The 26,461-nt window shown below is 39.8% G+C and overlaps 1 protein-coding gene across 3 annotated transcripts in view; it reads left to right on the top strand.

Annotated features, from left to right (window-relative positions):
- The window catches only part of LOC122564151 (AP-2 complex subunit beta), a 318,942-nt gene that overhangs the window by 212,874 nt on the left and 79,607 nt on the right, over positions 1–26,461 (top strand). For all 3 annotated transcript variants that reach the window (XM_087977539.1, XM_087977536.1, XM_087977537.1), the window contains one exon: positions 9,447–9,533. In XM_087977539.1, coding sequence (XP_087833665.1) covers positions 9,447–9,533 — 87 coding nt within the window. The remainder of the gene's footprint in view (positions 1–9,446; positions 9,534–26,461) is intronic.

Here is a 26,461-nt window from a genome sequence, read left to right as displayed (position 1 = left end):
GCTGCTCCACAAACCCTCAAGGTCCATGTACAGTGGCAACTTTGGGAAGCAGAAGTCATGTGTTGGCATGTTGATTCACATGCATGTATCTTCCCAGCAATCCCACAGCTCAGAGAGAACGTTGCTGAATAACCCACTTCTGCTCCTCATTTGTATGTTTATTTATAACATTTATTGAAATAAGAGGCACTTAGATTGAGCATTTTGCCAAAGTATGTAGCTTTATACAAATTGCAATCCAATTGTTAGAAAGAAAAAGATATTTATCATTTAATTGGTGAACAACAGTTGCTATTTACTAGGTCATTTTTAAAGAGGTAAGGATTTCATAACTATATGGCTTCAGTTTAATGAAAAAAAGGAATGGCTTGGTAAATTTGGCAATAAGCTATTGTAAGTAATGTCAAATTATCAAGTAGTCTGTTGGCTGAGAGTTTAGAGTCTTTAAAGTGTAGTGTCCTGAGCTTTGGCCTAGAAAGATTGGATTTAAGTCCCACCTTAGGATGAGGTGGCCACAGAGTTGTCAAAATGTGTCTAGACAGATTATTTGTTTTTTTAAATTGGACCTTTTCTGTACTCCTGTTGCATCAGTATGCAAATTATCTTAAATCTACAAAGGAACTCTTAACTGCATTTAAAGATCATTATTTTAAGATGTGCTTGACATTAAAAATACTTGCCTTTAAATTTCTGTTATCTTAAGTATTAAAATATGTTGTACATATTATTGGTGATTGGCATAGTTTTCTGCTTTTATGGGATTAAAAATCTAAAGTTGACGTTTTTGATGTGCAAACCGAATTAACTTGAATTGCAACCAATGTTTCCAAATCCAGACTGCCCCCATTAGTATTACTTACTCCTTTAAATGGCATGTTGCACAAAGTTTGCATTTTTATACAAATAAGAATTTTTAAGTGCCTCAGTTGCTTAAATAATTCAGGGCATGTACTAGTTCTCAATGTGGTTAAAAATGTTTTCATCAAACTGAAGAATTGATTTTTGGGAAAGGAATATTAAGCCTCAAACTGCATCTTCAATAAAAACCAGGCTTCTTTTGATGGTGAAATGCTCTGGCACCTTGTTCAAAGTGGAGCACAAATAATCTCACAAGCTCTTCTTGTGCACTGATGTGAAGCGAGCAACAGTCTGAATTAGCTCATGCAATCTGTCCCCACACAGCATGCAGACAGTCAATCCTGTTCTCGCTGCAGGAAGGGAAATGCAATGAGTTTTGGTTTTTCAGCTGTTGACAAAACCTAAAGATTCTGGAAATGAAAGAGAAAACAAGTTACCTGATTGAAAGAAGTCACAAAACGTAATTCAGTAAGATTGTTGCTTGAACTAACCAGTAGATATTGTTCAGACACTATCATAAATTTATATTAGCAAGCTTTTATCGTTTTGAAAGGAACAATCTGAGTAATCTTCGGCACGTGTTGTGTTCAGACTGACTCTCAAAGCATCCATTCAAATACTGATTCCAAATCCACTGCTTCTGGCCTCTTGTTGCTGTCGGAATCTCCAAATCATGAAAAACTTCCTGCAGTGCCTTCCCAGAAATGTGCTCTTTACAGCTCAACTATTTCTACTTGCAATGAATGACATCTGTGCTTCAGATTCCTATTCTTTTGAAAACTGATCCCTGACATCTAGGTCTTTAGGCTTCCCAGCTGAGGTCTGATTCAAAGAGTTTTCCTACTGTCCTGTGGTTCTCAAACCTTCTGCCAATGGGAACATGCTTCTCCCTAAATCCCTCATGATTTTGAACACCTCCATCAAATCTTCTCTTAGCCTCCTCTGTAAAAGAATTTTAATTTGTATGTGTGTTTCTGCCACCTTTGCACTTCCTGTTATAAGTAGGGGACGTGTTACAGATTAACTGCCGGTTTATGGTGTTTTCTGGTTTGGGAAGTTTCTTTTCTGAAAGAGTGAACTCTCAAGTTGACTGTTCCAAGGTAATCTTCCACGCATTTTGTGCAACTTCTGTCATTGCACCAGCTCCTGATGAGTTGTTCTAGGTGGAACACTTGATAATTTTCTCAAAATCAATGGAAACCAAAAGAAGTAAAATCCACCTTTGAACAGCCCATCAGAATTTCAGTCACATTCCTACGAATTTAATTTACCTGGACTTTGCTTTGTGCTTCCCAGGGAAAAGTAGCATCAGTGAAAATTGTAGGGGCAGCTCTGTAATAGTGTTTTTTTTTCATACAAAAGTCAAAAGCAATGTTCCAGAACTTTGAACAATAGCTGAGCTGAACATGATAGGTGCATTGAGCAGAATGATGGAATGAGCTGCCAGAAGAAGTGGTGGAGGCTGGTACAATTGCAACATCCAAAAGCCATTTGGATGGGTATTTGAACAGAGGAAGGGTTTGGAGGGATACAGGCCGGGTGCTGGCAGGTGGGACTAGAATGGGTTGGGATATCTGGTCGGCATGTACGGGTTGGACCGAAGGGTCTGTTTCTGTGCTGTACACCTCTCTGACTCTATGACTTTAATTGTGCTGTCCATTTTTACACTATGGCAGCTGAAAAGACAGCTAGGATTTATCATTCATCTAGATTTCTTGCACTTACCCATTTCCAATGTGCAATTCAGTAAGGGTTAGGAATTTTCCTTCTAAAAATCCATCTTTTGCTGAGGATAGTGAGTCAAAGCCATGCTTTTTAAAAGGCAAATCTAACATCCATGATTCAGTCTTCTAAAATATAGTTTAACCTGTAACTTTAACCTCTTGACTTGGAAATATATAGCCTTTCCTTCAGAGTCACTTGGTCAAAATCCTGAAACAGCCGTCCCAACAGCAATGGACAGCAGTTTTTCAAGAAGGCAGTTCACTACTGTGAATAAGCACTGAATGTTGACCTAGCCTGTGATGCCCGAATCAAAAATGCAAATGTATTCGAACAATACAATTTTAACAAGACTTCCTGTCTCCAACAGGAAATTTCAGTCTTCAGTAGTGGCGTCCCTTAATAGTCAAGTCTAACATTGTTCAGCTGAGCTCTTTGCAGGATCCTAAAACCAGCCATTGTGACGATAATGTCCAGATTTATCTACACAATTTCCTCTGCCCTAGTCACATGATGTGCAGTAACACGGATCTATTTTATGGGAACTTGGCAGTTTAGTTGCAAAATTACCTTAAAGTTTTGTGCTTCCCTTTTTTCTTTAAAGATGTTATCCCTGGGGAATCTATTTTTTAAATCTGAAATCTTTGTGTTAAACGTGTGAGAGCATCTGCTCTGATGACTCTTAATTTTTTGGTATTAGAAAATAACCAATTCTACTTCAGCTCTATTTTAAGATGACAACCTTCCCTGCTTAATGCGCTGTAATTATGACATTATAAAGGAAGCTGTAGTTTCTGGTTAGCTGTCATGTCTTTTCTTGGTGCACTGTTGTAACCTTGTGATTTGTCACATTATCTTTTAATTCCTTAAATAGACTAACAAGGAAACACTAATGTTGCATTTTTACACAAATCTTCATTATCACGTATAGCCTCTGTACTTGTTCCTTATTCATACACACTGGAATAGTATTTATTTGGAAAGGTCGGTTTGCAAGGTTGTTCCCTTTATAATGAAGATGTTGCTGATGTTTCTTGCTCAGATAGTTAGGCTGTGTTAATTAAAAGCACCAAGAGTTGAATTGGCTCCTTATAATCAGCTTGAGTCTTCCAATTATGTCTGGGAGATGTTCATTAAAAGATTGAGAAACTCTCAACAATAACGAAAACTTTTCTGATGAATTCTGTAAACAGGCAGAAGCTGATTTGTGACTCAGGTAGGATTACATTGAATCTGCTGTGCACCTCTTGGCAGTAATGGCTGTTTACAAAAATCTGAGGCCTTCGTCCCCAAGCTGATTTGTTTGCTTGTTTTCTTTAATCCACCTGCTGGCTGTGCATAATTATACAAATTAATTTGCCAGTTGAAGTACAAGAATTCTGTTCTCAGAATCCTTTTCGTTTATATATTTATAATCAATCTTTTCTTTGGCAGTTTCCTTAGTCTCTTTCCTCAAGGTTTTGACTCTGAGTACTGTTGCCAGGTACTCTTCGGTCCATCCCCCATTTGACCGTTCTGTGTTTAAGGTTAAATGGTGCATTGTGATCGACTATTTTACAACAGTAGCATCATAGCTGAGCTGCCCCAGCTTCAACCAGTTTGCCATTTTCTAAGTGCCTAATTGATAACCTGGAATAGGAATCTTCCTGAACTTTCCCTTTTAGTCCAAGGATTTTGAGGCCAGTTGCACTATCAAACTTCAGATAGTATAATAGGATCGTTTGTGACCACCCGAGACAGCAGATTTGGCCTTGATTTAAAGTTTGTTCGAAAATAAATGTTGCTCTTCATCATTGATAAGGGCTCCGAATGGAAGAATACCAGTCTAAATTGTGTTCGGTTCTTTGGAGCAGGCGTTGCAACTTCTGGCATAGAGAAAAAGAGAGTATTCCCATTGGTTTAAGACCAGGACTGTGAAATATCCATAAAAGTTAGAATTAGGGCTAGAATTCCTTCAGTGTGGAAACAGGCCCTTCGACCCAGCAAATCCACACCCACCACGAGCCCACCCAGACCCTTTCCCCTAATACTCTACATTTCCCCTGGACTTATGGACCTTAACTACACCTCCTGGAATTCCCTGAATGGGGGATAATCACATGGTTATTTTGTCTCCCCTATCTAAACTCAGTAATTTATGGAGTAATTTGCGGATTAATTATGGATTAATTATTATCCTACGAAGGATAATAATATTTAAGAATAGTTTCAGGGCCATATATTAGCTCATTGTTGTGGTTCTGTTCGCTGAGCTGGGAATTTGTGTTGCAGACGTTTCATCCCCTGTCTAGGTGACATCCTCAGTGCTTGGGAGCCTCCTGTGAAGCGCTTCTGTGATCTTTCCTCCGGCATTTGTAGTGGTTTGAATCTGCCGCTTCCGGTTGTCAGTTCCAGCTGCCCGCTGCAGTGGTCGGTATATTGGGTCCAGGTTGATGTGCTTAGTGATTGAATCAGTGGGTGGCACTGGACCCAATATACCGGCCACTGCAGCGGGCAGCTGGAACTGACAACCACATCCACTTTCATCTAGAAGGACAAGGGCAGTAGGTACATGGGAACATTGCCACCTGCAAGTTCCCTTCCAGGCCACTCATCATTCTGACTTAGAAATATAAAGCTGTTCCTTCACTGTCATTGGGTCAAAATCCTGGCGTTCTCTCCCTAATGGTATTATAAGTCAACCCACCGCATATGGACTGCAGCGATTCAAGAAGTCAGTTCACCACCAGCTTCTCAAGGGCAACTAGGGACAGGCAATAAATGCTGGCCGGTTGGCAATGCCCACAAATGAATTTTAAAAATAATTTGGAAACTGATGAATGTCATGCTGGGTGCAGCAACCATTGCTCTGCTGAGGTTTCCTGGACAGAGTCAATGGATCTTGACCTCTAACCATACTGTGCCCAACTAGGATTGAGATGTGTTTGGTAGTAATGACAGATATTCAAATTGTGAAAACCTCCCAAAGCTCATTTCACTGCTCTTCGGCACATTTGATGGTTTACGATCTGCCTGGCTTCCCATAACCATGCAACTCTTAAACTGTGACACTGTTTTTCTATTGTGTATTTCCTTTTGTTCAGATAGAAAGTAATCTGCTCTTTTTCAGTAAACCTTAATCAGGATGTACAATTTATACCCTTCACATTCAACATTTATGAATAATTGTTATAGGTGACATCTAGTCCGATTTAAATTTGGTTTTTGGAAGTTGGTATCGATACACAAAAAAATTAGCAATGCGTTAACATTTATATAGAAAAGGATTTGCTGGAAATCTGAAATAAAAGCAAAAAATTACAGATGTCAGTGAAAATGCGAGTCCTTATTAAAATTTAAATTTTGTTCTGGAAATGAAATCACCAACCCAAAGAAACCCAAATATATAAATAGAAAGAGAGCTACACCACCAGTGCTTCATCTGGAGGCTCACTGAAGATGTTACCTAGTATGGTGACGAAACGTCTGAAAATGAACCTTCCAGCTCAGCGAGCAAACCTACATTCAGAACCTCAATCCGAGTTTCAAATCTTCTCAAAACTCGTTAAATTTTGTCATAAACTTTTCTCTTAGATGTTGATTGCATTTTGTTCCTATTTCATGCTACTAAAGTTTCTGAGGTGGAGGAGAATCAGCCTTTTAGTAACAGTTGTGCTCTTTAGTCCTACTATTGCTTGTATGCATGACAGTTTAGAACTTCTTAGCATCCCTGGGGTTAACATTGACCAGAGATCTTAACTGAACTAGCTGTATAAATACTGTAGCTACAAGAGCAAGTTAGGGACTTAGTATTGCTTAACAAGCATTTCACTTCCTCCATTTATTTTTTGTTCATGGGGTGTGAGCATCACTGGCTGGGCCAGCATTTGTAGGCCATCCCTAATTACCCTTGGGAAGACCCTTTGACAATCAGAGATGCTCTGGATACTCATTTCCAAAGCCATTGCATACAACGAGAATTCAAGAGAGGGATTGGTCAGTTTAGAGGGAGCACGGATCAGTGAGAGATGGAGTCAAAGGGAGCAGGGGCAGTTGCAAATTGGCAAGTTGGCAACAAGTGGATGGATTAGGGAGCTGGAGAGGGTGGGCTCAATCGAGTCTTATGTCCCTGTGTCAAACCAGCATGAAAAGACTTTAATATTGGACTCATGATGCCAATGAGAATTCAAGTCCCATTAACTGACCAGGATTAAAGTTCAACAAATTAAAATATTGCACTATTAAACAGGAATTACTGAAGCTATACCACATGGACTGCAGCATAAATCTGCACCATATGGACTGCAGCATTAATCTACACCACACGGACTGCAGCAGTTCACCACCACTTTCTCGAGGGCAACTAGGGAAGGACAATGAACACTTGACGCTGTCAACCGTACATCCCATATGAAAGTTGTAAATAAAACTTCAAAATAACTTGGTTCAAAGAACTGACTCCATCATAAAGTTTTTGCAGAAGGGAAGAGTAACAATGATTCATGTAGCTCAAATATTTAACAGGATTAGCATTTGTTGTTTCAGGTTTTTAAGCACATAAAAGCTTTGCAAACCTCTTGTTTGTTTTCTCAAAAAAAAATGATGTCTTTACAAAGGAGCAGATTTTGCAAGAAGCTTCCTGAATTCATTCAGTACTCTTGAGCTTCAGAAATCTGAGTATCAATCATTTGAGTAAAACCTCTACACCTTAGAATTACTGAGTACTGTTGATCGACCATAGTTCCTGGTGGTCTTTTATTATTGGTAGAGACCTCTAAGTGTCAAATTTGGTTTAACTTTACACTTAAGCCACTGATCACTTTTAATCCAGTTTAAGGGCTGATAAATTCATGACCAGAATATTTCTGTAGCTTTGTAAGTGCATCCATTGATGCAATGACATTTACCTGCTTTATTAGACAATTAATGCACCATAGTTAGAAGGATATTGCAACCCAACTATATCTATTTAATGGTTCCCTGAGCAATTAATCTTAATATTGGTCTTATCAATTCTCCTGACATTTCACTCATGTATGTTTCCTGACAAGCTGTCAATGAAAATCTGTTTCTCTCACTTTCCAGCTCAATACCAGAATGTTCCTTTCAGTGCAACATAACGATGGTTCTCCAACAAATCTTCCTCCGTATTAGGAATACAATATAGAACAAAGTAATATTTAATATCTTTATCAACTTCCCACTCTACTCAGAATCACAGCATGTTTAGGACGCAGAGGGAAGCTACTCAGCTTGTGTGTCTGTGCTGGCTATCTGAAGGGGCAATTCGCCTGATGCCATTCTCCCAACTTCTCCATGTAACCTTGCACATTGTTCCTTTTAGCTAACCGTTTCCTTTCAAATGCTTCAATGGAACCTGCCTCCACTGCACTTGGGATCAGAATGACTTATGGCTGTGTGAAATGTTACTTCTTACTTTTGCAAGTCTGTGAACTGTTGTCATTTCACCAATGGAAATATCTTTCCCTATCTACTCTCTTCAGACCCCTCTTAAATCTCTACCAAGTCTCCTCTTAATCTCTCCTCGTCAAGGAAAATAGTACCAACATATCCACTAAGTTGAAATAATTGAAGTTGGTCATCCCTGGAACCATCACACAAATCTTTTCTGCACTGTCCCCAATATCTTCATAATTTTCTGAAAGTGTGGTGCCCTGAACTAGGCAACTCCAGCTGAGGTTGAACCTTTGTTCTATACTTGTTAATGCACTCACCTCGCTGGGGTGCATAAAATATAGTTGGAGAGAAAATTTTGTTGACCGTTCCACAATAACAAATTAAACTGTTATAACGATCTGTCATTCAGAGATACTTGCCATCTGGAAACTGTTTGAAGACCAATCTGTACTAAGCTTTGATTAGCATCAGTGCCCATTTAAGTTTGCCATTATTTGTGTTGATTTCATTTTTTTAAATCACTGAGTGATTGCTGATATTGTAGAAACCAGGAATGGGCAATGGTGATGTCCTTTCCTCTGGGCCAGATGGCCTGGGTTCATATCCCACCTGTTCCAGTGGAATGTTATCTGAAAATGTTGTTTAAAAAAATCCAGAAACCAGGAGCAGTTTAATTGTTAGAAGTGATGTTTCACATGCTTCATTTTTAATTGTGTTAATTCAGTTTCCTCATTCATCAAACTTAATGACCTTTCAAGATCTAGTTTCTAAAGGTTATGCCTGTCCACAGGGTTTAACAGAAAAATACTTCAGGGATGTACTTCTAATTAAATCTGACTGTTTAAGAAGAATTGAAACAAGGTTTAGTTTTAACTTAAGGATAGGGGAAGTGAGTTGCATAGTAATATTATATACCACATTTTTTAATTGAATCAGAGTGAATCAAGCTTCCTTAGCAAGAAGTTCCTCTTAAACATGAGAAATAAGAATTTTTGGAGTATCTTGCTTGATTTCTTTGTGGATGACATTGTACGGTGAAAGAAAATCCAACATGAGTTGATGAAGAGTCATCTAGACTTGAAACATTGGCTTGCTCTCTCTCCATGGATGCTGCCTGACCCGCTGTGATCTCCAGCATGTTTTTATTTTCACTCAAAAGCCGACACCAGTTTCTCTGTCTGACCTCATTAGAATGCCATGTACCAAAAAATAGACAGCTCCTCTAAAACTGGGTTTGATCCCACACTGTTGGCAGATTTGGACAAAACTTTCTTTTACAGCTCTATAGCAGGGATGTTTATTTCAAGCCTTGCATATTAAAAATGAAAATAATCTTTGTCACTTCTCCAACATGGCTCTCCTTCACTTTAAATCCAAGAATAAATGTAAACTTTTCTGTTAATTTTGAAGTTGTACTTGGTGCTGCTGAATATTAAATTTTCATCTGTTACTTTCTGTCCCTTTTCTAGAGCGCCAGGTCTTTCTTGCCACTTGGAAAGACATCCCCAATGAAAATGAGCTTCAATTTCAAGTTAAAGACTGCCATCTAAATGCAGGTGCGTGGATAATTTCTTGAGGAAATACTGCATTTACACTATGTTGATGTAAACGTTTAATTTCAGTACACCAAATCTTCTCTGATTTTCAAAAATGGATCCACAAGTGTTCTTGTCAACTGTGTTGCTAACTAGGGCAAAAGATGAAAAGGTACCATGTTAAAGGTTGTTGCAGAAAATTAAAGCACATAGGAGTATGGATAGAAGATTAGCTGACTGGTAGGAAACACAATATATGGGTCTTTGTCTGATTGTCAGACATTAGCATGGCCATTTCACCCAAGTTCCACAAAGGGCTTTCCTGAGGCTTTTGGATTTATATCAGTAACATAGTTAAGGGACAATAAAGGCATGTTAGCTAAGTTCACAGCTAACACCTGCATAGGGAGAAAAATATGTTGTGAATAAAACATGTTTACTGAAGGATATAGATGTGATGAATGAGTGAGTAAATTGGAATATAATGTGGGAACATGAGAAGTTCTGCACTTTCAGCAGCAAGATTGAGAAAGTAGAGCATGAATTAAACTCAGGACATCTGTACAAATTTGAGATGCAAAGATGTTTAGGTGCTTTGATGCATGAGTCACGCAAAATTACTAAACAGGCATAGCATACAATCAAGCAGACTAACAGAATGCTGTCCTTCATTAAGAGAGAAATTGAACAAAACAATCAGGGTGTTATTTTTCAATTTCACAGGGTATTAACAAAATTGATCTTGATTACTGTGTGCAGCTTTGTTCTTCTTATTTAATGAAGAATATTAATGCGTTGAAGGCAGATCAAAGGGGATTTACTGGATGGGTACTTGGAACATACAGGTTGTTTTATCAGGATTGGTTAGACAAAATGGGCTTGTTTCCACTGAAGAGCTGGAAAAGCATAGCTGGTCAAGCAGCATCCGAAGAGCAGTAGAATCAACGCTTCAGGCATAATCCAGTGAAGTTTAGAAACATGAGAATGACCTGGTTAAAGTGACTAAGCTCTTGAATGGTCACGATGAGATGGACGTGGAAAAGATATTTGCTCTTGTAGATGACTCCAGGTCTAAGGGCACGTTCAAATGTTGGGGGATTCCTTTTTAGGACAGAGATAAGAATTCTTTTGCTGGGGGTTGTGTCAATTTGGAACCAGTTCCTCAGAAGATGGTGGAGGCAAGATGATTGGATTTTTTTTTTAATATAGAATTTATAGATTTGAACTTTTTTATAGAATCCCTATAGTGTGGAAACAGACCCTTCAGCAAGTCCACACAGACCCATTCCCCTGTTGTTCTATATTTACCCCTGACTAATACACCTAACCTACACATCCCTGAACACTATGGGCAATTTAGCATGGCCAATTCAACTGACCTGCACATCTTTGGACTGTGGGAGAAAACTAGAGCACCCAGAGGAAACCCACGCAGACACGAGGAGAATGTGCAAACTCCACACAGACAGTCACCTGAGACTGGAATCGAACCCAGGTTCCTGGTGCTGTGAGGCAGCCATGCTAACCGCTGAGCCACCATGCTGCCCCCCACCGAGGCAGGTGGATAGATTCTTGGTAAGCTGGGTGAATCAATGATATTAAATGTAGATGGGAATATGGAATTCAAAACACAAGCAGATCAACCATGATCTTATTGAGCAGGCTCGAGACGCTGAATGGTCCACTTCTCTCCTATTTTGTGTGTTTGCATGCAAGATTGGGCTATTAAATTTAAAGGAATTACCATATGTACTGGAGTAATAATCAATTGCATTTAAAAGTTGACCCCCTATTTTTGGCTAAAAAGTCTAGAATTTTCCATATATCTCATTTAAAAGTCGACCCTAGTTCTTCATACTTAACAGGTTGATATTCATGAGCCAGTGTGCCAGCTGTTGTACTCCACTCTGGGTTTTCAGAATTACCATGACTTGTTGCTTTTTTTTCTTTATTTGTTTAGAGATCAATTGGACATCTGCTAATGATATGGTATGAGTTTAGCCAGGCATGAATTTCAGCTCCTCAAAAGTAGTCTCCAAGTAATAGTCGATCCCATAATTTTAACTTTTAAAAAGTCATTCAAAAAATTTGCACCAGTACTTGAGTATTACAGAGCTGTTTTGACCCATATTAGTAACTATGGATATGCCAGCAGTGAAGTGAGGACTTCAGAACAGGCCTGAGGAGTCATGTGGCTTATTTCTTCTGTCTCTTATGATAAATAATATAAAATGAAGTGGGATTCCAATCGGAGTAAATATTGCAAGATCTTTTTCAACTTAAAATGAATCGACTCTTATCATTTTGCTGAATGTCAGCTTGGCTGTGTTGGTAACACTGCCATCTCTGAGTTTGAAGGTTGCAGATTTAGGGCTGAGCTCAGGATCCATGCTGACATTGTAATGCTGTGTTCTTGAAGGTGTCATGATCTGGGTGTTACATTAAGTTGAAGTGCCATTTGCTTGTTCCAGATGTATGTTAACATCTGCCAACATTATTCAAATTTCAGGGACATTTTCCATGCACAAGTCAACAGTTCTCTAAATCAAATATTCCAGCGTCAGTTTGCCAGTCATTCGTTGAAGTTGAAAGGCAACTGCATTTGTCTACATGACCTGCATTTTACAATATTAAGTGTAACTTTGTGGGTAGGAAACAGTGAGTAGGAATAAAAGAAACATTTTCATTGATGGGATGTGATCACAATTCAGTGCTGAGTCCTCCAATTTTCTTCATTGATGTTAATTACTTGGGTGAGAGAACTGAGAATTGTATATTTAAATTATAAAGTCAGGATGCACAGGAGGTTGTGTAGAAAGGGGAAGGAAGATGCAAAGAGATGTGGACAGACAAAGTAAATGGTCAAAACTTTTTGTGTGATGTGTGTATGGAGCACGTGATTAGGGAAGCGAATGGAATGTTATTGCTTATCACCAGGGCATTGAATACAAAATAGGGCAGTTCTGCTTGAGTTATACAGGGCACTGTTGAGACTGTACCTGGAGGATTGTGCACAATATGATATTTAAATCCTTTTGGAGGTGATTCAGAGAGGATTTCCCAATGTGATACCTTGAACAAGTGTGTTATCTTATAAGGAAAGGTTGGACAGGTTTGGCTTGTATCTTTCTGGAATGCAGAAGAGTTAAAAACAGCTTGTTTGAACACACAATATCCTGAGGGGCCTTATTAAGGAAAGATGTGGAGAGAATGAATCCCCTCAAGAATCTTGAATTAGGGGTTCCTCTTTAAAAAAGGGTTGTCCATTTAAAGCAGAGATCAGGTGATTTTTTTTTCCCCCCCCAGAGGGTTGAGATTCTTTGGTATTCTCTTCCAAGCGGTGAATGAAGCAGCAGCTCTGAGTATTTTTTTTATTTTAAGGAAGAGGTAGAGTTTATTTTTAAGCAGGGGGTGAAATGTTATTGGGATGGGTGAGATTTTGGATTGAAGATGTCAGAGCAACCATGATTTTATTAAATAGTGGGGATAAGAAATAGGAGCAGGAGTAAGTCATCTGACCCATTCAGCCCGCTCCACCATTTAATAAGATCATGGCTGATCATCTTGTAGATTCAACTCTGCTGAATTGCCTGCTCACCATAACCCTTAATTCTCTTACTGTTCAAAAACTTATCTATCTTTGCCTTTATCTATCAAGGTGCTGAATAGCCTAATTTGTTTATTCATATATGATAATTATATGCAACATCAACCACTGTGGAGCCAAGAAGTCCATTTTATTAATGCTAAAAACTAATACTCAATGAGTTATGGCAAAGCTAAACAATCTAGTTGTCCAAATACGCACATCATGAAAGCTAATTTATAATACAGTACGTAATAAATGGATTATTGGCCTTTACCTCAAGCTGATTAGAGCATAAAGGGAAGGAAACAATGTTACAGCTAGAAAGGACCTTAGACACGCCTTGTGCAAAAACAAAAGATTGCGGAATGTGGATGGTGGAAATATTCAGCAGATCTGGCAACATTTGTACAGAGAGAGACAATGATTCAGAAAATTATTCCGGCCCAGAGAGTGGCCATTCAGCCTGTCATGTCTGCACTTGCTCTATGAATGAGCAGACCACTTGGTACCCTCCTCCACATGCCTCCAACAGTGTAATCCAAATATTAATCACATCAACCTCCTGTAAAATGCTTCTAACATACTCATATCCTTAAATAAGGAAATCAAAGCAGTGCATTGTGTATCAGATGTAGTCTTACCAGTAGCACACCAGCCCTACATTATATTACATTTACCTTACAATGAAGTACAATGTTCCATCTACTTTACCTGTACACTAATACGTGTTTCATGTACCAGGACACTCAGATCCCTCAAACTGCCCTGCAATATGCTTTTCCATTCCTGCCAAAGTAGATAAATCCCTCTATTGCACTTTATATACCAAGTTTATACCCACTCGTTTAACCTCCTTTGCAAACTCCTTATGTCACCTTCTTGTTCTGTCATCTGTCTTTGTGTTATCAGTTATTTTGCAGTATTACACTTGTTTCCCATCATCCAAGTCATTCACATACCTTGTTGATAGTTGAGGCCTCAGTACTGATCTTTATTGCATACCACTTGTGCTGTGCCAATCTGTAAATGACCCATTTTGCCTACTTTTTGTGTCATGTTGGTTACCCAAGTGTTATGATGGGAACCCCCACATCAGGAACTCCTATTTTGCATAGTAACCTCTGACGTGACACCTTGTCAAACTTCTTCTGGAAATGTAAGTACTGCAAATTTAAAGATTTCTCTTTATCCACTTTGCTTGTTACTTCCTCAAACATTTCCAAGGAGTTAGTCAAGTATGATTTCCCTTTCATAAAACCAAGTTGACTGCTTGATTGGCATTAAGATTTTCTAAGTGCTGTACATCTATAATAAAGATTTCAGCATTTCCCCAAGACTGAAGTTTGCACCAGAATTGTGTACACTCGCCATGATTGATGGTATTTTAAACCCTAATGTGTGAGATAACAATCCAGACATCACCGAGACTTGAACCCAGGATCTCTAGTTACTATACTGGCGCTTTAATCAACGAAACCACAGTGCCCTCACTCAGTGATTGATGGTTTCTCTCTCTATAGATCCAGTCAGTTTTGCTGAGTATTTAAAGCATGTTCTATTTCTATTTGGTCATATATCACCTGGAGTACAATTGTCAGTTTTGGACACTAAATCTTGGGAAGGATTTTTTTGGATTTGGAAAGGGGCATTGTGAAGATTCACCAGAATGTAGTCATTTCTTCATTGGTTACATTGAAGGCAGATTCATGCATTTGATTTGTACCTTCCTGCGTTTAGAAGGTTGAGGGATGATCAAATTGAAGTGTTTGAAATGATAAAGGAGTTTGACAGAGTAGATGCAGGTTAGCAATCACACCTAATGGGCGAAATTTGGAGCATGGGACACAATCTGAAAATTAAAGCTTAACGTTTTAGGCATGAAATCAAGAAACAATTTATGTACGCGGTGTGGTTGAAATCAGGATCTTTCTCCAAAAAGTCTGTGGCTACTGAATCAATTTAAAACTTTCAAGGCAGAGAAAATTTTGAAAGGTAAGGATATCAAAGATTATGGATCAAAAGCAAGTAATTGGAGTTGGAATACAGATCAGTTATGATGTGAAAGCAGTAAAACAGTGGGCTGAATGGCCCACTACCATTTCTGCGATGTGAAAAATGAGCGTTCTTTCTTTGGCATATTCCTGAAACCCTTACCATACAAGACTATTAAAGAATATTATAATGAAAATAGATGATAAGACAAACGGGAATTAATTTGTAAATGCAGATTATAATAGAAGACAAACCAAAAAGTAGGTATGATATAATTTGAATGTGCTAAAAGTATCAAAAGCTGGTTGGAGGTGGTGTACAATCCACACTCTAGGGATTCTTTGGATTCTAGAAAGTAGTATCACGAGCACCAACCTGTTATTTAATTGTTAGGGATTAGCTGCCAAATAAATTCCCAAAGTGTCTGTGTTAATTTAACATTGTAATGAGTCCAATTATAGAATTCTTGATGCACTCTTTATTTACCTTTTGTAATTTCTGAATCTTTGAGCAACACTTCTTATTTTATGTTCAGAGCACAGCTACCTTAAGATGTGCATTAAAATCCTTGGCTATGATTTGTAAATATCAAGTGTTGGTCTGCTTTTTGTTCAGGTACAAATTTCAGAGAAGATAACTATGGATATATAATTTCTGATGCCTCCTGAGCATTACGTCAGTTCATTATAACTTCACAGCTGCTTATGCATAATGAATGTTCTCATTTGATGTCTTGGGTGTTAGCACTGATGCTGCACTTATTGTTATCATTGAATGTACTTAGTGCAGTATATCAGAACTCAATCGGAAAAATAGCAAATGAGTTAAGTCCGTTTGGATATGATTTATTTCCTGTGAGATACACTTTGTGTATCCCTACAGTATGCTCTCACAATACCTACATTATTTGTACCAAAAAGAAAAATTTCTCAAAAAGCTCAGCAGATCTGGCAGCATCTGTGGAGAGAAATCAGAGTTGACGTTTCAGGTCCAGTGACCCTTCCTCAGAACTTTTCCTTCCTATCTTGTTTGTACTTTGAGGCAAATGTGACCATGTTCACTGTCTAGGATGTTTAATCATTTTTGTAGAAATATCTGTGAATACAAAGGCCAAGTTCTTTGCACAGGCTACCTCAGCGTATTGAGTTTGAAATGAATTGAAGACTTGGAATTTCTTCTCCTTGCATTTTTTTTGCTCTGTCTCTGATTTATACTTTCTTCCAATGGTGGTAGAGGGAAGGATGCATTGTTTAGTTTACTAATTGACCAAGGTGCAATGACCTGGGCGAGCTTTTTCAGGACTCGAAATTAAACCCAAAGCTCTTGAGTGAAGCATTCTGTGCTTTCAGAGTGCGTTCTTAGATCACTGTGGGAACACCTTCCAGACTCCGGTTCTCCACAGGAGATTTACTTTGGTAAGTAAATGGCAGTCATTCTGGCACCTGTACTAATATGGTATCAGTGGTTGACATGCAAGATCAAGTGAGCAGCTCGGTATCTGGTATTTTATCCTGTAACCTGATTGCCAAAAGCTTCCAAAGATATCAAAATGAAAGTAATTGAGCTTCTTGGGATGACACTAATACATAGTCTAAGAACATAAGAACTAGGAGCAGGAGTTGGCAATTCAGCCCCTCAAGCTTGCTCTGCCATTTAATATGATCATGGCTCATCTCATCTCAGCCTCAAATATACTTTTCTGTCCACTCTCCATCACCTTCCAGCTTACCCCCTCCCCTCCTATTTATCCCACAGCCTCCTTCCCTCCCCCTACATTGCTGATGAAGGGTTTATACATGAAATGTCTCCTGCTCCTTGGATGCTGCCTGACCAGCTGTGCTTTTCCAGCACCACACTTTTCAACTGATTTCCAGCATCTGCAGTCCTCACTTTCTCCCACTCTTCATCACCCTTCAACCCATTACTCATTAAAAGTCTGTCCATCTCCTCAAATTTACTCAGTGTCCTCGCATCCTCCATAGTTTAGAGTAGTGAATTCCACAGATTCATGACCCTTTGACAGAAGTAATTGTTCCTAACCACTGTTTTAGCTACCCCTTATCCCAAAACTATGACTTTTCATTCTAAATTGCCCTAAATGAGGAAACATATTTTCTGCGTCACCTTTAGCATCTTTTGAACCAAGTTTAGATCTTCTCTCATTCTTCTGAACTCCAGAGGTTATGGGTCTAAACTGCTTAGTCTCTCTTCATTAGACAAACTTCTGACCTCCAGAATCAATCCAGTGAAGCTCCCCTGAACTGCCTGCAGTGCAACTACATGCCTCCTCAAATAAATGGACAAAAATTGTATGCAGGTGCGGTTTCACTATTACTTTGTACAGTTGCAGCAACACTTCCCTACTTGTATACACTATTCAATCAGCAGTAAATGCTAAAATTCTATTTGCTCTCCTTTTATTTGCTGTACCCACTAGTTTTCTGCAATTCATACACACCTACATCCCTCTGCACCAAAGTACTCTGAACTTGCTTCTAAGTCTTGCAGGGCAGCAATGTTGATGGATTATTGCTGTATAGACTTTGTTGGTAGGTGGATATACTTCTCTTGATTGTTAGACTGATGTTTGAGCTCTTGCTGAAGACTCTCCTTGCTTTGGTAATTGCCTGTGACTCATTTTCAATACAGATGGCTCAAGAGAGTGTGTTGCCGAGATTAGTGAATTCATCCGCTACTGTCAGTTCTGGTCGTGGACCAAAACTTTAGGCTTATAGCAGGATAGTTTTCTTCAAGCTGACCATAAACACTAAAGTTATCATGTGCAGTAAGAGCGGGTTTGTACTACATTTCATGTCTAGCTCTAAACTAAAAACTAGTGCAGAGTCATCAGCGAATAGGAAATCATAAGGTGTGTCTTTGATACCTTGGTTTTTGCCAGATATTATCTCAAAATGAGCAGTTTCCCTCAAAGTGAAGTCTGATTTTGATGCCATCCTGGTCAATGTCTGAGAGCATGGTGCAGTATATCACACTGAAGAGGATTAATGCTAATAACTAGCCTTGTTTAACTCCACTAGTCTCTAGGAATGGGTCAGAACACTCAGTTGTCAAACTATAATGATAAATGTCTGTGGTCAGCTGATTTATATACCTGATAGCAATCCGCTTTTAGCCTTGGCTCAGTGCTAATACTCTAAGAAGTTTGAGCTTCGTATCTGAAAGTCTTGAGGACATAATCTAGCCGACACCTCTGTTCAGTCCTAATGGAGAGGTGCCATCTTTCAGATGTTATACTCTGGCCCCTTTCCTGATTTTGGTGATAATGAAGGGTCCCAAGCCATTATTCAGAAGAGAATATTGGAGTACTCCTTGTGTTCAAGCCAATTTTTATCCCTCAACCAACATATCACCATATCAGCAACAAATTAAACTTAAAATTAAAATTAAATACTGATCAGCTGAAGTTTTCTATATTGCAACAGTGAACACACTCAGATAAGTCTATCATTGCTTTTAAAGTGCTTTAGGATGCCGTGATGTCATATAAGTATAAATTATGTTCTCTTTCATCTGTCCTAGTCTTATGGGAACGTGGTGGTCTACTGGCATTATCATTGGATTGTTAATGTAGACATCACCCTAGCTCCTTGAATTTCTGCCTTACAACCCCATCCCTTTTCCTATCTATGTCGTTGGTGGACTTGGGGCTGCTCCCCTTCCCCCTTGAGGATCCCGAAACCACGATCTTAGACATCACAGACACTGGCACCTGGGACGCAACACCCCAATCACGAGTCTTTCTCATTCCCACAGAATCTCCTGTCTGACCCCCTACCTATGGAGTCCCAAAAACTAATGTTCTACTCCTCTTCCTACTTCCCTTCTAACCAACAGGGACAGACACCTGTACCCACTGGTAGGTTGCCCCCCCCCCCCCCCCCCCCACCCACCCACAACAGTATTCAAAACAATATACTTGTTATTGAGGTAATAGCCAAAGACGATCCCTGCACTGTCTGCCTATTCCCTTTCCATCCTTTGACTGGACATCATCTACCTCCTTCCTGTCCCTGAGGTGTGATTACCTCCCTGTAACTTCTTTCAGACTCGTTAGAGCTAGAACAAGCAAAGTTGCTATCTCTGATTTGTTACCCTTGCCGTGTGCTAATAAGGTAAGGAATAGGGAGAGAGAGAGCGGTTGAACACATGGCTATAGGGAAGGTGCAGGAGGGAGGGATTCAGATACCTGGGTAATTGGGGCTCATTCTGTGGTAGGTGGGACCTCTGCAAACAGGATGGTCTCCACCTGAACCAGAAGGGTTCCAATATTCTTTATGATGGGGTGGGGGGGATGTTGCTAATGCTCTTCGGAAGGATTTAAACTAATTTAACAGGATGTTAGGAACCGAAATTGTAGCTGCAGTGTTCAGGAGGCTGAGAGTGGTCAGGTCATGAATAAGGTTTCAAGGTCGGAGGAATGTATCAGTAGGCAGAAAGGTGGCTTGAAGTGCGTCTACTTCAAAGCCAGGAGCATCCAGAATAAGGTCGGTGAGCTTGCAGCAATGTGTTCGATGTTGTGGCCATTTCAGAGACATGGATAGAGCAGGGACAAGAATGGATGTTGCACGTTCCGGGGTGTAGATGTTTCCGTAAGAACAGGGAAGGTGGTAAAAGAGGAGGAGGTGTGGCATTGTTAGTTAAGGACAGTATTATGGTGGCAGTAAGGACATTTGATGAAGACGCGTCTACTAAGGTAGTATGGGCTGAGGTTAGAAACAGGAAAGGAGAGATCACCCTGTTCGGAGTTTTCTATACAACGCCGAAAAGCTCCAGAGGTATAGAGAAAAGGATTGCAAAGATGATTCTGGATAGGAGTGAAAATAACAGGATAGTTGTTATGCGGGACTTTAACTTTCCGAATATTAACTGGAAATGCTATAGTTTGAGTACCTTAGGTGAGTCAGTTTTTGTCTAGTGTGTGCAGCAGGGTTTCCTGACACAGTATGTAGATAGGCCAGCAAGAGGCGAGGCCACATTGGATTTGGTACTGGGTATTGAACCAGGTCAGGTGTTGGATTTGGAGGTAGGTGAGCACTTTGGTGATAATGACCACGATTCCGTTAAGTTTACTTTAGTGGTGGAAAGGGACAGGCATATGCCACAGGGCAAGAGCTGTAGCTGGGGGAAAGGCAATTATGATGCGACTAGGTAAGATTTAGGATGCATAGGATGGGAAAGGAAATTGCAGGGGTTGGGCATAATTGAAATGTGGAGCTTATTCAAGGAACAGCTACTGTGTGTCCTTGATAAGTATGTACCTGTCAGGCAGGGTAGAAGTAGTTGAGCAAGGGAGCTGGGGTTTACTAAAGAAGTTGAAGCTCTTGTCTAGAGGCATAAGGAGGCTTAAGTAAAGATGAGACATGAAGGCTCAGTTAGGGCGCTTGAGAGTTACAAGTTAGCTGGGAAGGACCTAAAGAGAGAGCTAAGAAGAGCCAGGAGGGAGCATGGGAAGTCTTTGGCAGGTAGGATCAAGGAAAACCATAAAGCTTTCTATAGGTATATCAGGAATAAAAGAATGACTAGAGTAAGACTAGGGCCAGTCAAGGACAGTAGTGGGAAGTTGTGCCTGGAGTCCGAAGGAGAGGTGCTAAATGGATATTATTTGTCAGTATTCATGCAGGAAAAAGACAATATTGTCAAGGAGAATACTGAGATACAGGCTATTAGACTAGATCGGATTATGGTTCACAAGGAGGAGGTGTTAGCAATTTTGGAAAGTGTGAAAATAGGTAAGTCCCCTGGGCCGGATGGGATTTATCCTAGAATTCTCTGGGAAGCTAGGGAGGAGATTGCAGAGCCTTTGGATTTGATCTTAATGTCATCATTGTCTACAGGAATAGTGCCAGAAGACTGGAGGATGGCAAATGTTGCCCCCTTGTTCAAGAAGAGGGAGTAGAGATAATCTTGTTAATTATAAACCAGTGAACCTTATGTCAGTTTTGGGTAAAGTGTTGGAAAGGATTATAAGAGATAAGAATTATGATCATCTTGAAAGGAATAATTTGATTAGGAATAGTCAGCACGGGTTTGTGAAAGGTTGGTCATGCCTCACAAACCTTATTGAGTTCTTTGAGAAGGTGACCAAACAGATGGATGAGGGTAAAGTGGTTGATGTGTATATGGATTTCAGTAAAGCGTTTGATAGGGTTCCCCATAGTAGGCTATTGCACAAGATATGGAGGCATGGGATTGAGGGTGACTTAGCGATTTGGATCAGAAATTGACTGGCTGAAAGAAGACGGAGTGGTGGTTGATGGGATATGTTCATCCTGGAGTTCGGTTCCTAGTGGTGTACCACAAGGATCTGTTTTGAGGCCACTGCTGTTTGTCATTTTTATAAATGACCTGGGATGAGAGTGTAGAAGGATGGGTTAGTAAATTTGCAGATGACACTAAGGTCGGTAGAGTTGTGGACAATGCTAAAGGATGTTGCAGGTTACAGAGGGACATAGATAAGCTGCAGAGCTGGGCTGAGAGGTGGCAAATTGCATTTTATATGGAAAACTGAGAGGTGATTCACTTTGGAAGTAGTAACAGGAATACTGAATACTGGGCTAATGGTTAGATTCTTGGTAGTGTAGATGAGCAGAGAGATCTCAGTGTCTATGTGCATAAATCCCTGAATGTTGCCACCCAGGTTGATAGAGTTGTTAAGAAGGCGTACAATGTGTTAGCTTTTATTGGTGGAGGGATCGAGTTTCAGAGCCATGAGATCACATTGCAGCTGTACAAAACTCTGGTGCAGCTGCACTTGGAATATTGCGTACAGTTCTGGTCGCCGCATTATAGGAAGAATGTGGAAGCATTAGAAAGGATGCAGCGGAGATTTACCAGGATGTTGTCTGGTATGGAGGGAAGGTCTTATGAGGAAAGGCTGAGAGACGTGAGGCTGTTTTCGCTAGAGAGAAGAAGGTTAAGAGTTGACTTAGTAGAAACCTACATGATGATCAGAGGGTTAGATAGGGTGGACAGTGAGAGCCTTTTTCCTCGGATGGTGATGGCTAGCATGAGGGGACATAGCTTTAAACTGAGGGATGATAGATATAGGACAGACGTCAGAGGTAGGTTCTTTACTCGGAAAGTAGTAAGGGCGTCGAAAGCCATGCCTGCAACAGTCATAGATTCACCAATTTAAGGGTGTTTAATTGGTCATTGGATAAACACATAGATGATAATGGAATAGTATAGGTTAGATGGGCTTCAGATCGGTTCCACAGTTCGGCGCAATATTGAGGGACAAAGGGCCTGTACTGCACTGTACTGTTCTATGTTCTAGAACCGGATAATGTTCTGGGGACTCAGGTTCGAATCCTGCTATGGCAGTCGGTGGACTTTGAATTCAGTCAAAAAGAATATCTGGAATTAAAATTCATGGTGACCATGAATCCATTGTCGATTGTCAGAAAAAATATCTGGTTCACTAATGTCCTTTAGGGAAGGAAATTGCCATCTTTACCTGGTCTGGCCTACACGTGACTCCAGACCCACAGCAATGTGGTTGACTCTTCACTGCTGTCTGGACACTTAAGGATGGGTAATAAATGGTGGCCTAGCCAGTGATGCCCTCATCTCATGAATCCATAAAGAGAAAAAAAATGTTCAAAATAATGTCTTTACTGACAAACTAAGTTTGCAAAAATAGATTTGTGTTAGTGACTGTTTCTCAAATTTTAATTAGACCAAGTATGAAAATTTATGCATGCTTAGATTTCTGTTCCTACCAGAATCACACTGGTGCATTGTGAAGTTACAGTTCTTTTAAGTTCATAATATAATTTCGGTCTGCAACTAACAGCATAAATCCAGCTTACTTCGTAAACAAAGGCTCATAATTCATTCCCTAAACAAGCAAACACTGCAGATTAATGCAAGGTTTGTAAAGGTTTGTAGCTCAGGTTGAGGTTTAGGGTGTAGGTTTGCTCGCTGAGCTGTAGGTTTGATATCCAGACGTTTCATTACCTGGCCAGGTCTGGATATCAAACCTACAGCTCAGCGAGCAAACCTACACCCTAAACTGCAAATTAAAACAGCTGAATTTTGTCATCACCTCAGTGATTATTTGTAAGATACTACATGATTGCGCATGCAAAATGGTGCAACACAGGGAGAGTCCGTTTAGATTATCAATCCCACTGTGTGCTTTCCCATAACCCTGAAAAAATTTCCCCTCATACATTAATGCAATTATCCTTCAGAAGTTATTATTAAAACCTCTTCTACAAGCCTTTTAGGCAGTGCATAGCAAATCATTACACATTCTGTTTAAAAAAAAGTTTTTAAACTGCTTCAAACTGTTTACCCAATCACCTTAAATCTTTCTGCCTTAGTTACTGACAATTCAGTTAAGAGAAATTAATTCTCAGTGCATCCGAAAGCCTTTGTTTCATAAGGCAACTCAGTGATGTTCTATTTAAGCGATTCAAAGTTGTTTTTAATTCTCATATGATAATTATGATTTACCTTCAGTAGTTGACCAGCTTATATTATGAAATTGTGGCCTGTATAAAATTGTACTGCAGAAACTTGTACATTTTCAAAAAGGGGACATGAAATAGCTTTGGCAAATAAGGTTAAGGAGTATCCAGGGGGATTCTACAAACACATTAGGGACAAAAGAGTAATTGATGAGAGAACAGAGCCCCTTAAAAATCAGCGAGGCCATCTATATATGGAGCCGCAGGAGATGGGAGAGATACTGAACAAATATTTTGCATCAGCATTTACTGTAGAGAAGGATATGGGAGACAGAGAATGTGAGGAAATAAGTAGCAACATCTTGAAAAATATCCATATTACAGAGGAGGTGGTGCTGGATGTCTTAAAACGCATAAAGTGGATAAATCCCCAGGACCTGATCAGGTGTACCTTAGCTAGGAAAGTGATTGCTGGGGACCTTGCTGAGATATTTGTATCATCGATAACCACAGTGGTGTACCAGAAGATTGAAGGTTGGCTAATGAGGTGCCACTATTTTAAGAAAGGTAGTAAGGAAAAGCTAGGGAACTATGGACTGGTGAGCCTGACATTGGTGGTGGGCAAGTTGTTGGAGGGAAGCCTGTGGAGTTGGATTTACATGTATTTGGAAAGGCAAGGACTGATTTGGGATAGTCAACATGGCTTTGTACGCGGGAAATCATTTCTCGCAAACTTGATTGAGTTTTTGAGAAAGTAACAAAGAGGGTTGATGAGGGCAGAGCAGTAGATGTGATCTATATGGACTTCAGTAAGACGTTAGACTGGTTAGCAAGGTTAGATTACATGGAATAGAGGGAGAACTAGCTATTTCGATGCAGAAGTCACTTGTAGGTAGAAGACAGAGGGTGGTGGTGGAGAGTTGTTTTTCAGACTGGAGGCCTGTGACCAGTGGAGTGCCACAAGGATCAGTGTTGGGTCCACTGCTTTTTGTCATTTACATAAATGATTTGGATGTGAACGTAGGATGTATGGTTATTAAGTTTGCAGATGTCACCAAAAATGGAAGTGTACTCAACAGTGAAGTAGGGTACCATAGAGGATAACAAGGTTTTGATCAGATGCGCCAATGGGCTGAGGAGTGGCAGATAGAGTTTAATTAAGATAAATGCGAGGAGCTGCATTTTGGAAAAGCAAATCAGAGCAGGACTTATACACTTAATGATAAGGTCCTAGGGAGTGTTGCTCGACAGAGACCTGGGTGTGCAGGTTCATATTTCCTTGAAAGTGGAATTCCAGGTAGTCAGGATAGCGAAGAAGGCATTTGGTATGCTTTCCTTTATTGGTCAGAGCACTGAGTATAGGAGTTGGGAGGTCATGTTGCTGCTATATAGGGCATTGGTTAGGCTACTGTTGGAATACTGCGTGCAATTCTGGTCTTGCTATCGAAACTTGAAAGAGTTCAGAAAAGATTTACAAGGATGTTGCCAAGGTTGGAGGGTTTGAGCTATAGGGAGAGGCTGGAGCGTCGGAGGTTGAGGAGTGATCTAATAGAGGTTTACAAAATCATGAGGGGCATGGATAAGGTAAATATCCAAGCTCTTTTTCCAAGGTAGAGGGCATAGGTTTAAAGTGAGGAGGGAAAGATTTAAAAGGGACCTGTGGGACAACTTTTCACGAGGATGGTGTATGGAATGAGCTGCCAGAGGAAGTCGTGGAGACTGGTACTCTTGCAGCATTTAAAAGGCATCTGGATGGGTATACTAATAGGAAGAGTTTAGAGGGATATGGGCCAAGTGCTGCAAATGCGTCTAGATTTATTAAGGTAGCTGGTCGGCATGGACGAGTTGGACTGAAGGGTCTCTGTGACTCCATGCTGAACGTCTCTGTGACTCTATTTAGCCATCAGTCATGATACAGATTTACCCTCATTTTGATTAGTTTTAAAGTCGATTTTACAACAAGGTGACTGTATTTTTGAAGAGTGAAATAATTAACTGAATCTACTTGCATATTGTTATCTAAGGCTGACTTTAAAATAAATAATTTAAAAGATATAAAATACACATACTTTTCTGATAGCTTTGTTGAAATGAAATTGCGAATCATGTGCAAATTAGAGTACCGAACATGGTTGCAGTGCCAATACATTGAAGACTTTGTTTTCTCACCTTACAGTATTCTGCCTGTTCAGTGGCTCTGAATTATAAAAGACTAAAAGTATTAAATTGAAGCACGGCTTTGAATGCTGATGAGGGACAGAGGCAAAGTTAGTTACCTGCCGCAGCAAGACTTGGAGATTTTGTGCTTAGGGTTTGTGCATTTGATATTATGCAGTGAAGTGGACTTGATTCCACTGAGACGCGTTCTTTCGGCTTTGCACTAGCTGGGAGAACCTAGTTATAGAATCTCTGCTTGCACTTGGCGTAGGATGGAGTCTGATTACTTCTGTTTTAAAAAGCCGCTCAAAGCTTTTACCAACAATAAATAGTTCAAAGTTTTGAAATGATTTTGCCTTATTTTAGAAATGCTAGTGAGATGATGCCCAAAATCAGTCTTGGCATTTGTCACAGACCTGAGCCGATAGATGTGGTGAGGTCTGTATAGTCCCATGTGCTATTTCATTAATCTTGGCTCAAAGACTGATGTCAGCTTCAATAATCATTGGTTCAGTTTGCAGCTTACTGGCAGTGTAGCTGACTGACAGCAAATCAGCGTAAGCAAATCTGAACATTGATGCATGTGGATTGAATTGGACAAGGGGAACCAAATAAGCTATTGCACACATTAGCTGTTCTCTTTTATTAAAATGGGTTTCTAAAAGAAACTGTTCATGTTATTTCTATTACAGTGTGTAATATGAACAGTTAAATATATCAAGCCTCTTCTCTGATTGGAATGACAGTGTCTGAGAGACTTTGATTTGCACCATCTC

This window comes from Chiloscyllium plagiosum, unplaced genomic scaffold (genome assembly GCF_037043375.1).
Source record: "Chiloscyllium plagiosum isolate Xiang-an unplaced genomic scaffold, Cpla_swu_hap1 HiC_scaffold_31, whole genome shotgun sequence".
Taxonomy (NCBI): domain Eukaryota; kingdom Metazoa; phylum Chordata; class Chondrichthyes; order Orectolobiformes; family Hemiscylliidae; genus Chiloscyllium; species Chiloscyllium plagiosum.
The sequence above is the reverse complement of the archived record's forward strand: the minus strand, read 5'-3'. Positions and strand labels throughout refer to the sequence as shown.